The sequence below is a fragment of the Zosterops lateralis genome, assembly GCF_965231275.1.
Source record: "Zosterops lateralis genome assembly, chromosome: 4".
NCBI lineage: Eukaryota > Metazoa > Chordata > Aves > Passeriformes > Zosteropidae > Zosterops > Zosterops lateralis.
This window is the reverse complement of record NC_139765.1, coordinates 49997694-50011238: the sequence shown is the minus strand read 5'-3', so window position 1 is coordinate 50011238 and position 13545 is coordinate 49997694. Positions and strand designations below refer to the sequence as shown.

The 13545-nt window shown below is 37.2% G+C and overlaps 1 protein-coding gene across 2 annotated transcripts in view; it reads right to left on the bottom strand.

Moving 5' to 3' along the window:
* CFTR (CF transmembrane conductance regulator) overlaps positions 1–13545 on the bottom strand; it is an 86763-nt gene that overhangs the window by 17001 nt on the left and 56217 nt on the right. For both annotated transcript variants that reach the window (XM_083860584.1, XM_083860585.1), the window contains exons 19-21: positions 11056–11206; positions 9718–9945; positions 7534–7634 (exon numbers count right to left, since the gene is read on the bottom strand). In XM_083860584.1, coding sequence (XP_083716710.1) covers positions 7534–7634; positions 9718–9945; positions 11056–11206 — 480 coding nt within the window. The remainder of the gene's footprint in view (positions 1–7533; positions 7635–9717; positions 9946–11055; positions 11207–13545) is intronic.

Here is a 13545-nt window from a genome sequence, read left to right as displayed (position 1 = left end):
CATAGTAGCTCTTTCTGCCTTAAAAATTGTATTTTGAAAAGTGATTACTTGTATCTAGGAAAACAAAGTACAATCATAAAAACATCATGGGTCACTTAAACTCTATCCTTCAGGTATGGGGCTGCCCAAAACCTGAAGTTCTTTGAATAATGACTGATCTCCAAATATCATTAGACTGCATGGGATTTGAAAAATGCAAAGCAATAGCATTGAGTAAAAAAGGAACAATCATGAAACAGTAACATTTGAGTATTTATGAGAAATTACTAGGAAGTTCATTGATAATGAATTTTGTATCCGTAATTATACATATTAGATGAAATAATAAAGTCTTGTAGTTCATGAACTTCAGACAGAAGTTGCTAGTAGCAGTCTTGGTGCATTTTCAAAGGAACATGGGACTAGAAAGAATTTTCTTGATCTTATTTCTATTAAATGGGTCAAGGGTCAAGAAATAATTAATCTCCTTCACTACAACTTCACTGCTCAGGTGGTCATTTATGGAGGGACATCTTAGATCCGATCACCCTTTGTTCTCCAGGACTAAAAAAAATCCAGGTTTAAGCCTCTTTCTTAATATATGTTCTCCTTCGAACTCTCCAGTTCAAATCAAGGTTTCTTATCTGACCAGAACATACACAGCATTTTACATGTTTTACCAGGACATTATACAAATGCATTGTTACATCCCTATCTATATTAGGAATATCTGCATTAACATATCCTGGGATCATACACTCTTTTCTTCACATCTGATAGCCAGTCTTTGACTGTGGGGTGGTCAGCCAAGCTTTCCTCCATTTTAGCCATGTCTAACCAAGATCCTCACTTACAACTGAGGTTATTAGCAGTCCCTAAATCCAAGACTTTGCATTTTTGTTACTTAAATCTATTTAATACCTGCCATTTGAAGTCACCTAATCCATTTAAACTCCCAGGATCCTTTATGCCAATACTGCCTTTCAGCTTTGTTCCATTGGCAGATTTCTTCAACACACAATTTTTATTTTGTTGAGAGCATTTAAAAAAGATTTAAATTAGCTCAGTCAGCAATATAACCTTTGTTGAGTAGCCTCCCTACAGGTTAATACCTACAGCTTAATGCCATTTCCTTTCTGACCAACTCATTAACTAGTTTACAGTTTTTGTAATAATCCTGATATCCTTCATTTGTATAATTCCCGAAACAGAGCCACAGTCAGCTTTTCTGAAGGCAAATGAGATCTATTACATTACTTTTGTCTGGAAAATAAATCATCAGACACAGTTATGAGGGTAGTATGGTGTAACCCTAATGTCAGCAAACCCTAAGTGACTTCAGTCTACAAGCATCACATTTTAAATTAATTCCTAAAAATAGTTTCTAAAGACTGCTGCTATCACACCAACAAACTGATGGTGGTATCTCAATGACTTCTCATTTCTCCTTCTCAACAAAAAATTGACAGTTGTTATTTTATCATGTGCCATCACCAGCTTGTTTGTTGGGTTTTTTTCGAAGTGGCCATTATAAGATGTCCAGCCTCTTGGCCAGTTCTTCCTGAACACTTGGATGTGAGGTCTGCTCTACTTGGTATGGATGGTATTGTTCCAGTCTGGTTTCACATGTTTAAGTGAAATGTCTAGCTGAAGAACTGAATCACCCCTAGCTGAAGATTCTGATTTTAGATGGACTGACTCAAAAGCGATCAGAGGTGTGTCCCCCCACAAACTGTGTAATTTAAGGAGACCAGGATTCTCGCTGGTTTGCATATAATTCTCACCTCAGGTATTATAAATCCCATTTCTACCTTCTGCTCCACTTTTAATTCCACATATTAAACACTGCCTTTTTAGTGAAAATTAAGATCAAGTATTTATCCAGCTTTTGAGCCATTTGCAAGCCTAACTCTGATTTTGTCAAGCTTCTCTTCTCTATCTGCCTTTTGACCTCCAACACTTAGCTTGTTTAGGTTAACATTAAAACCCATTCTGTAGAAGCTGTAATTCCTAACATACTGTCAGAGAATGTTGTTCATGCTGGCAGTACTAGAGTCTTCAAAATGTCCTATTTTTCTCCTGTTCAGGAAACAAGTTTCAGCTCCCCACTTGAAGAAAATGTGACTTCCCTTTACATTCAGGTACCTAAGTGCCCCAATCCAAAAAATTAATTAGATTCCTTGTTTTGCACAAACTTGTTCTTGTAAACAACATTTGTTCTCTAATCTGTATTCTCAGAAATATATTTCTGTTTAGTGGTATCGTGGAAAACCCTCTGCACATCTTTGTTTAATTGCTTTTATGTTCTTTCTGAAAAGTGCTTCTGCTTGACATATTAGGTACAATTCCCTTTTTCTCTGCAATGGCAATTGAAATACTGTTAGGTAGATTTTTTTTATGTGGAAGCAAATGCAAGGGAATACTGGGATCATAGCTTGTATCTCAGCATCTTGAAACACAATTGTGACGGAAATTCTAAAAAGTATGCAAACACACTAGCCTATCAATTCTTATTTCCATCTCAACCACTGTGAAGGTGGAAAAGCATGGTCATCATCAAGTTCATGTATATGTGCCAGCCCTTTTTGGTGATACAAACAGGAAGACTTTGGATCAGGCTGACAATTTTCTCCCCATCTGACTGTCAATAGTAAATCCCACGATGACCATCATGCAGTTATTTTAATTGGTGTTTGATGGTGCATTTTTTTTCAGAAATCTTAGCTTTATAGAAACACATCCATTTCAGAAATGAAGGTCTTTCTTGGCCTCAAGAGCTGTGAATGTTTGTACAGGCAGAGGTTTCCCATAACTGCCCAAGAAGTCATACTGCCTAATGTCTGCTGTGAAGCCAGCTGAACAAAGAGCCTTTCTATCCAAAAGACAATTTCATCCCAATGTCCTAACTCCCCTGACAGACTTATCAGTTATATATGCAGATATTTTATACAGTTTAATAATTTTAAAATCAATTCTGAATCCCTTGTTCTATAGCTTGAACTATGATTTAAATCTGGGCAGAATGCAGCATGTCAGGCATTTTACAAAAATATCCATTTTTCCTTTCACAGGTAGAAATGTTCTGTCATTCATAATGACAGGTATAAGATAGGTGACAGCAAGTTTCTTATCCATTATTCCCATCAGTACTGTGCCAGCTCTATTCATGTTCTTTAACTAGTACTTTTGAATAAAGGAGTATATTTACTATTTTCATTCTTATGTCTATAGCATAGTACACTATTTTTAGCCTTGCCTAATTTTATTTTACTGAGATTTTAATAGCACTGCAAATTCTTTAATTTATTTTCTCATTAATATCACTTAAACTCTCCTTAACTTTGAAAGAGAATTCATAACACAATTATGTAATTTATCTTTCCAGAAGGTGGAAGAAGTAATTATTTTACAAGTAAGCTAATAGAGTTAATTCAATCAGGCTCTGGTTATCCTCTACTAAAAAGTGAGCAGTCACTCTCTTCAGACCAGACACACACGATATTCAATGGCTGTGTTGCCAGGACTCCTCACAAATACACTGCTTGGAAAGTGCACTGTGCAACTGGGAGATCCTGTGGGCGATTGGTCCAATGGTTCAGGTTGTAAAAAATCCTGTGCATTAAGTCACTGCCAAAACTGGCTCTGTAGGTGGAACATATGGTTTTACTGAGGTTCCACATCATCTGCTCTTACATATTGGGTGCATTTATAGGATGTATACTTCTCTTCCAAAGTACAGAAATTAAATACTTTGTTCATTTAAATCTTTTACTCTTTTTTTCTCTTTTTCACAGTGCTGTGCAGGCAGCCAGAAAACAGAATGTTCTAAAGATTTTTTTTCTTCTTTATGTTCCTTTCCAGAAGACTAACATCTCACTCTGAGGACTTCCATTCTGATGCAGATTTTACAGTCAAGTATTTACTCTACTTAACCTTAAACTTTGGAAACAGTATTTAACAGTTTTCTCAGGTTTTCTGCCAAGTAGTAAAAACCATATTAAGATCATGTCCAAGATTAAAAAAAAAAAAAAAAAAAAAAAAAAAAGTGAATTGAACAAGTTAGAGGTATGGGAATATAAAAGCATAAAATAATCATCTGTAAAAACACCATTATTTTTCACAGATGTACTTTTAAATTTGGTTCTTTTCTCTACCCCCTATTACTTTAATTCTTCAGCATCCCTGATGTACAGGGTGGAGCACTGGCATTCAGCAAGTTGGGTTTTAATATCTCTTTATGAGATTCTTTTTATATCTCCTTATATAAGTAATCTTGGCAACAGTAAAAGCAGGGCATTTTCTCTTTTCCTGATAAAAGAAACCGTCCTTCACAGTTAAAGCACTGCTACTGCAGGATATACATCAGTGAAAGAAGAGGTTAGAAAGCATTAAAGTAGTCCACTGGGACTAGCTAATGCTTAGCTGTGAAAGCAGCACTTACCAAAAAAAAAATATTTTCAATTTCCTTATGAAGGAAAAAATAATTAAAAACACTACAAGTGTGCCTAGAAAGATAAGAAAAAGACTGAAAACCAACTAAAAGTGAAACAACGAATCTGGCCTAATTTGTAGCTTTAAATGAAACAAGGGATAGCTGTCAGAGTGACCATGCATGTTTGGAGGGGGTGAAAGGGGGCTTGGGGGGGTTGTTTGGTTTTTTTGTTTGTTTTTGAATAAAGGCAGAGCAGACAAAGTATCAGGGCTGTAGAGAATGAGACGCCAAAACCATTAAGGATTATTGAGACAATTGGGATTTTTAATTTAAAGCCAAAGCTGCTCAAAAATAATTGTTTCAAAGACAATATCTGTGTATGTAGAAATAAAAACCAACCTAGGAAATCAGATTTCTTCAATCTGTGTGCCAATGTCATTGAAAGCTCAAGAAGAAGATTGTGTGGAATAAAGTTAAATTTGCCACCTACCCATCTGTTTGGCCAGCTACTCCTTTGGACATGGCTTTCAATCACTCGCAATAAACTCCAGCTTATATGACAATCAAAGACTGCTATCTACAAATGTGCTATTCACTCAGGCATGCTTGTCTGCAGGCTTGTAAACAGATATCACAGCTGCTCAAGAAAGGACAAGAGTGATGTCAACTAGAGCAGTGTGTGTGTATCTGTAACTGGACACATGTGGAGATGTGTCAGTTCTAGTCAATCTGGTCCTGTGGGGAGCTTCAAACTACTTCCTGAGAGAAAAATAGAGTATAACTAAATAGACTACTAAGTCAAGCAACCCTTTGCAAAACATCTTTAGCCAAAGAATTGTAAAATACTTTGAAGAGGGAAGTGCTAAATGCAGAGACTACAGAGTAGGAAATAATACACCTGTATCGCCCAATGAAGCATATTTATTATCTTGACACCATTAATCTATTTTTATCTGCTTGTGCACAGGAACAGCTTTTGAATGTCAAGAAAATCATCCAGCAATATCTATTAGTTTCTTATCTAGGATGTCAAAAATTCATGTAATGAGAGTGGGCAGATATCCACTGCTAAAAGATGTCCAGAGGATCCACCTGTAACCTGATGGACCTTAGAAGGCTATCAGTAATGTAGTATAACACAACATAACCAGTCCTCCAGCACATAACCAGTCCTCCTCTGTCTTAATACAGAGCAAAGTACTCAGAAAAGTCTAGAGCAACTTGAGACTCCCTTTCCCCTGGAAAGGGAGTTACTTTATTGCTCCTAATAGGTGGCATTTTAGCATGACTGTACTTTTAAAAAGGAGAAGTTCTTCTTTATTAAAACACTATTGTGTCCAGCACCATCTGAATCTTACAGTAAGATTTCCTGTTGCTCTTGTGAAACACCTTCAGTTTGTATTAAGCCATGTAATATACACACATGATTTGTATACAGATTTTTATACTTAAAGTGATCACATTCTGCCTTACAAGGGATGGAGTTTACAAATGAGAGCCAAATGAATGGACATGGTTATTGCTGTTGTGGCTTTGGGGGGGGTTGACCTACTAGAGAGCAGCAGCTTTGTAGAGAAGGACCTGGGAGTCTTGGTGGATAATAAATTGATTATGAGCTAACAGTGTGCCCTTGAGGCCAGGAGGGGCTGTAACCTGTGGTGCCTTGGGAAGAGTGTGGCCAGCAGGTCCTGTCCCTCTACTCGGCCCTGCTGAGGCAACATCTGCAGCGCTGTGTGGAATTCTGGGCTCCTCAGTACAAGAGAGACGAAGAACTGCTGGAGAGGGTTCAGTGGAGGGCCACAAAGATCATTTGGAGTCTGGAGCATCTCTTTTATGAGGAGAGACTGCAGCAGCTGGGCCTGTTTTATCTAGAGAACACTGACATTAATGCATATAAATATCTCAAAGGAGGCTGTCAGTTGGATTGTGACAGGCTCTTCTCAGTGGTGCCCAGTGACAGAATGAGGAGCAGAGGCTATGAACTAAAACACAAAAAGTTTCACCTCAATGTAAGGAAGAACGTTTTCACATTGAGGATGGCAGAGCACTGGAACAGGCTGCCCAGGGAGGTCGTGGGGTCTCCCTCACTGGAGACATTCAGACCCCACCTGTGGGGAGTTCCTGTGCCACCTGCTCTGGGTGATCCCTGCCTTGTCAGGGGAGTTGCACAAGAGGATCTCCAGAGGTCCCTCCCATCCCTAAAAATTCTGTGATTTACCAACATCACATTTTACTTCATTTTTAGTCATGTAACTACTGCTCAGGTCTTGCAGTTACAGCAATGAAGCCCTTTCACAAAGTGCTTGCCCTTCAAGACAGGCTGTTCATAACAAAGCAAAGAAGGAGCTAGCATAAAATGTTTGGTGGATATGAAACACTGCTGAATGGCCATCAGCTTTCTCAACTGTCAGCAGTCACATGTGCAAACAAGAGATTAGATACTGTAAATGTATCAAATTCCTTGTTCTGAGGCTCTTAATGATTTCCCTCAGGATGAATGTAGTTGAATAATTTATTTTAAAAATAATTAATGTTAGACTTGCAAATACTAATTCACTGTCACCATCTGCCCCAATTATATATTTTTAATATGAAAATTAATTTCAATTAATCAGGATTTAAGTGACTCTGAAATCTGCTGTAAATTTTTTTGTTTTCCAATACATAAAACCAGAAAAAGATTGCCAGGGAAGTCAAGTTCAGATTTTTAAATCACTACTGATAATAGGTGAAAGGAATTCAAAAACATCCATTGTGATCTGCTACGCACAGCTGTTACATAGACCAAGAAAGGTATATTTTATATATATAAATACAGGAAATATAATCATAACAAAACAACCCCAAGCCTTTTCAAGGTTTTCCTATCACTGCTACATCTGCAATCTGAATCCTCAAATGCAAGTATTTGCTGTTGCCTATTCAAGGCCAGAAAACTTCTGATCATGGAAAAACTCAGTTTGTGCTGTCCCAAAGGCAGTAGTTTGCTATCAAAGGTATGAGAGAAACTTTTCTGGCCCATCTACATAATATTCAACTCTGAAGATAATTCACTGCACCATAATCAACAAAATAAGGCAATTCCCCAAAATAAAGCACAGAACCATGCATTTTTTGCTTACCAAACTATCAACATCTATACTTGAGTTTACTGCCCACTGCAAGGTTCCCATGATGTTCATAGCTAAAGTAAGAATAATTCCAGCTGTACCTGGTCCATCACCTGTGGAGACAAAAAGCATGTTCAATTTCTATGCAAATAAAAAGCCATTAGAAAAGAGAAAATTAGCATTTATATCTTAAAATGCATATTCATTCTCTTTCCTCTTTTATTTTGTGGAGAAAACATGGATTTGATAATTATAAAAAGGACTAAGAGCTAAATCATAGTTAAACCCCTGGCTTTGGCACTGAATTCAATAGAAACCCTAATCTTGCTTGGCAGAATAAAAAATTAAATCTTAACCTGTATTTAACCTGTAAACAGAATCAGGTCTCTGCAATCTTGATTTCACTTTCCTTTCTCCTACTCACATGAATCTCTGAAATTACTCTTATCTAATTAAAACACCACACACAAGTTTAAAGCTAACAACTTTAAAATTCAAAATGGCTTATATTTTCATTTCTTTGACAAATAGAGGATGTTCTCCTTAGTGTTTCAAAAAGATGCAGATGTAAATTTTTTAGCTTTAATTGTTGGCTGTAACAGGGATGGGATTTCCCAGGGATTTTCCTTTATGACTTCATACAATACAATATAAGCTTTTAATCTACCACACTGTTTTTTTAACCTCACTACATATTAAATGGAATTGAGAATTTAAGCCAAACGATTTAAGCCAAACGCCCTTCTATGATTTCTCCACTCCTTATATAGTTTTACACAATAAAACTCCTCCTGTTTTTCTTATAGACATCTCATTATATAAGTAAATATAAAAGTAAGCAATAAAAGCAAAATATTCCCTGTGAAAGTCAATAGACTAAGAAAGGGAATTTAGTGTTGCTTCAAGACCCTATTATTTATAACAGTAAAGGTTATAATGGTGGCAAGATGACAAATTTTAATATATTTTAAAAGTGTTTCTAACTCCTTTTCTCCAGTAAAACATCCAGGGCAACTAACACAAGAAATTATTTTCCTAAAAGCCCCAAACCACTAAGGACACAGAGTGAGAAATTAGGAGGACAACAGGGAACATGGTTTCCCATGAATGGTAGGGGAACTAGAAGTCTTCCAAATAACAAAAGTACTGTAAGTGCCTATTTTTGTGTGGTTTCTCCTTTTGTAAGGAGAGCTAGAGCTCCTTCTACAAGAAACAGAGCATTTCATAAACTATACAATATTTGATAAATTGCAAGCTCTTATATAACTCCTTTTCAACACTGAATTATGGCTGAAAGAAATTTGAATGTTGTTAGATTTTAAAACCTCCTCCATAAAACCATTAAGCTCTTGTTCATCATCAACCATAGTACTGAAACTGCATACACATCCTGCACACAAAGTTCAGTGTAAAACTCAGAGAAGTAGAACATGTCCAAACATAACAAAGGCATAGAGAATAAAAAACTGTATTTAAAGTAATCGCTAGTGGAATTTTTCCACAGAAATGAATTTTTAACATTTTTGGGACATCATACTCCTAATTTTTGCTTGTTTGAGGCTGGCTACACCTGGCAAGTCATGGGCACCAGTTCAAATACAAGTAAGATATAGTGTAATTTTCATTTGTATACTGTGTTTACTAGGAGTGGTGTGTCAATTTTCAGAGGATTTTGAACAGAATTTGCTAAACTTCACATAAAAAAAAGGGGTCAGTGGGTTGGAAATAAAAGAACTGGATGAAAATTTCTCCTAATAGTGTGGGCTTTAAAAGATTATTAAAACTTTTCATGTCTTAGACATTTGCAAATGAGAGGAACATTAACTTCCATTTACTAAAAACCTTTGAGCTATGCAGGTGTGATCAACATCCAAGCTTCTGGGAGCAGTAATGTATATGGTTTCAAACTCATGAGATAATTTTACAGCAATTACTATCAAGAAGATAAAAGTTTTGTCCCTTCAGTTATTATTTTCAGATTGATCCCTTTAATGAGTCCTCTACAATATCACACTGCAGGTAATAATGATGCTATTTCTATTTAATTAAATTGTGTTTACTATTACAACATACCTAAATCAATGACTCCAATGTATGCCAAATTCCACATTTTATTTCTGTCAAAATTTTCTAAAGTTGAGCTGTTAAAAAAAAGCAGCAGACTTGCATTTCAGTTTTTGGGTAAAGTTACCATACCTGTAGTTGCGATAGAGATAAATGCCACAGCAACAAAGAAGACAACAAAAATGATTTCTATCCTCATCTGGAACCAGCGCAGTGTTGACAGGTAGAGGAACCAGTTTGCCGTGTGCAGGTTCAGGGCTTTGTGAAATAAGGTCTCAAAATAAGGCTGCCGCCCAAAAGCCCTCAGTGTCCACAGCCCTTTCAAACTTGTAACAAGGTGGGTGAAAATTGGACTCCGAGCTGTAAAGTGTATAAATTAGAACAACATAGCATGAATGAGCAAATGCCTTTGATATAATGCAAACACCCCCCATGCTCTACCTCACAGCAGCTTAACTACTGCCAGTATGTGGCCAAACTACATCATAGAAGTAACCCTAGAGAAGGATATACAACAACAGTCTTTGCAAGAATGGGTTGAAATTGCATTCAGTGTATTGACAGGAAGGAATCACAATAATTCTTCATAGTTAGCACGTAACTATTTGTCTCATATCTACTTGGGGAAGCTCCTGGCCAGCCTTCTGTAGGTTGCCATAAGAGAAAGGCTGCTCCTCCCCAGCCAAAATTAATTCCTGCTGCAATTTGGTAACTCCATTACATGAAGCTTTCTTAGCATAGGCAGAATTCTGCAATGTTCCAGATTCAACTACACTGACATGGTAATTTTAGGCAGATCTTGCATTACATAAAAGTGGTGAGCCAGTGCTGGATCCCTGTGAACATCAAAGAAATTTAAATTTAGATCTGAGGAACTCCAGAATTACGCTTAAGTAAAAGGGAAGAGGATCACCACTGCTTAAGATTCAGGACTGATTTGCTGAGGATCTGCCAGTTTGCTGCAAAGCCAGGCAACAGTGCATGGTCTGCAAATTCACACTTCTGAATGAGGTTTTCAATTTTACTTGGAATATTTTAGTCCCTTAATGGGGGAAAGGAAGGAAATTTAGTCAAATAACTTACTCAGAAATAAGAGCTCTTGATGATCAAGATATATCCAGTGAAAAAAATTTCTTACAAAGAAAAAACTCAAAGGGTACATACCAAGTCTGACCAGAATTTTGCAAGTTACATTTATTCTCAAGAAAACTGTATGTCAGGATTTCATTTGTTTTCAGCTGCAGTGGTGATAAAGCCAATCTTTTAAAAGGCCTTTTTTATTGCTCTTTGGCAGCAGAGCACTCAGTATTGGCTGGATCAGTAACAGCCCTGGCTTTAAGGAGATATATGTTCTGCTCCCAAAGACAATGTCATCTTGCAAGAGAAGAGGCAAAAAAGAGGAGAAAGGGTAAATCACTTCTCAATTGATTTGTTGTGGATTTAAAAGTCTACCAATTTTGCTGCTCCTACCTTCAGATTCCAGTTGTTTCAGCTGCTGAGAAGTGTGGAGGAAGTATGCCCTTAACAGAATAAAGGCTGCTATCACAGGCACTGATGCCAGGAAGATGTAGGGTTCTAATATTGAGACTACTGTTATAGCGCCAATCACAATCAGTATTAACTGTAGAATGAAAGAAAAATACTATTGATATAGTAAACTTGTCATTTTATAGACTAGAGATTGGTGATGAATCTCCTTCCTATGGTAACTATGTATTGTTTCAACAAACATAAAGTGCTCACCTAAGAAGATTTGCAGCTGAGAACAAACCTCTATGAAAAGATAATGAATAACTTGGACCAGATCCATAACCTGTTGCAATAAGCTGCCATCTAATAGATGGAAGAAGTGTTTTCTGAAGTACAATCAGTATTGCAAGCTTCTAAAATATGAAGCCACACAAAAACAATAGCAGCTAGGCACTCATTCTTCACTTAAATTTGAAATATCTGCAGACACCTACCAAATCTACCAGTGCTGTTCCTGTCTTGTCTGGACTAGGTGTGCAAGAGTGTCAGGAGCTGAGTAACAGTCTCCTGAAGGTTCTGGGCAAAGCAGTCTTGCTGAGGATCAGAAAAAGTGTGAGGTTGTACTTCTTTGTTTGCTCAAGGGACTGTAACTCATATGTGAAACTAACACTCCTGCTGGTCCTGATCAGAAGACAGGAAACAAACTGTACGAGAAATGGTGGTATGACAAATTAGCAGTTTCAGGAGAAATAAAAAGGTGTTTAAAGGTGTCAGATGACAAAAGCAACAAAATTGTTTCAGAGTTAATCTATTTTAACCTACTAGAGACTACTTCCATTGTAATATCTCATCCTCAGTAGTTCCAGACAGATTTAGCTAAATCTGGCCCTTGATCTTTACTCTAGAAGAGACTTCAGCAGGTAGGCTGTTTTTGTCTCATGTGTAAATCTAAAGAAAATCAAGTATATTAGTGTACACAGAATAGCAAAGTTCTGCTTTGTATCAGGGTATTACTTCTAACGCTGAACAACTACTTCAGGCTGCAAACTTACCAGCCTGAGTAAACCATCTGCAAATAGACAATTGGGACAAAATTATGAACATTGCATTGAAGCATCACTACAAATAATCAGTCGGCAAAGAAACAGATCGAAAGCAAAACTACTTTCACATTAGGAAGAAAACTGCAGTGAGTGCTTTTGCTACTACATCCACATAAACTCAAGAAAGGATTTAAATTCCCAGTATTCCAAGTTAGAGGTCTTCCATGAACAGGCAAGTATGTTCTAAGTTTCCTACCGCTTTTTTTTTTTTTTTTAATCAGAAATCTGAGCATTGCAATAGTAGCATCACATTATATGAAAAAAATTACAGCTGAACTAGCTAAAGGAGGAATGGCTTTGAACTGAAATAGAGCAGGTTGAGATCAGATATTAGGAAGAAATTCTTTACTGTGTGGATGGTGAGGCACTGGAACAGGTTGCCCAGAGAACTTGTGAATGCCCCATTCCTGGAAGTGTTCAAAGCGAGGTTGAAAGGGGCTGGCTCTGAGAAACCTGATCTCATGGAAAGTGTCCTTTCCTGTGCAGGGGGGTTGGAATTAAATGATCTGTAATGTCCCTTCCAGCCCAAACCATGTTATGATCCTGTGAGTTCTTTCACTATTTGCCTCATTTCTCTTAAAGGAATGGTGATATGTGTGGGTTACACTTTGTGCAGGCTGTTTAGCACTGGTCTGCAGCAGTGCAAGAACAGATTTGTGTTTACTCATTACTTCAAACTGCAGAAATTAGTAACACTTATCTCTCTCTCTAGTTGTTAAAAAACAAATGAGATATTCAAGGGATATTGAGCTGAGTTATACAGTTTTCACATTACTTGAGATTACAGTCACTCAGTGACTGTTATAATTCCCATTTCTGTCATTTACTCAAATTTTGTAAAGGTCATCATGATGCCATGTTTTTTAACTGCTGGTCCCACAGTTATTTCACTAAAAAGTCGAACATGAAAATCTGTGTTATCTCATAAACTCCTAAGTAAGCATAAAGCCAGACAGAAGATGATATTTTCTCTTAAAAAGCAGAAACAAAAAACTAAACCACAAGCCCACTGTATTGGCATACAATACAGTTGTATTGTACAGCTGAGGAATGGCAGCAGAGGGCTCATGCAGCTCAGTTCAGTGCCCCAGATGCTGAGCTTTCAGCCCTGGAACAGAGGCCAGGTGGCGAGACATGTTCCAGTGTTTCCCAGTTTGGAAAATGCAGGTGGTAGAAGACAATTCAACTCAGTAAGCATTCAGGGTGGCAGTGACTGCAACAGCCATTTTGATTAACCAACAGAAGTTTATCATTTAGGGCAAACCAGTCATGGTCACAGACATAAATGTTCAATGAGTTCACTGTGAACTTTTGAGTGAGACTATATTAAACTTGAGGGACAAGCAGTATGTGCCAGCAGCTTCTCACATGAAGGATCTCCAATAAA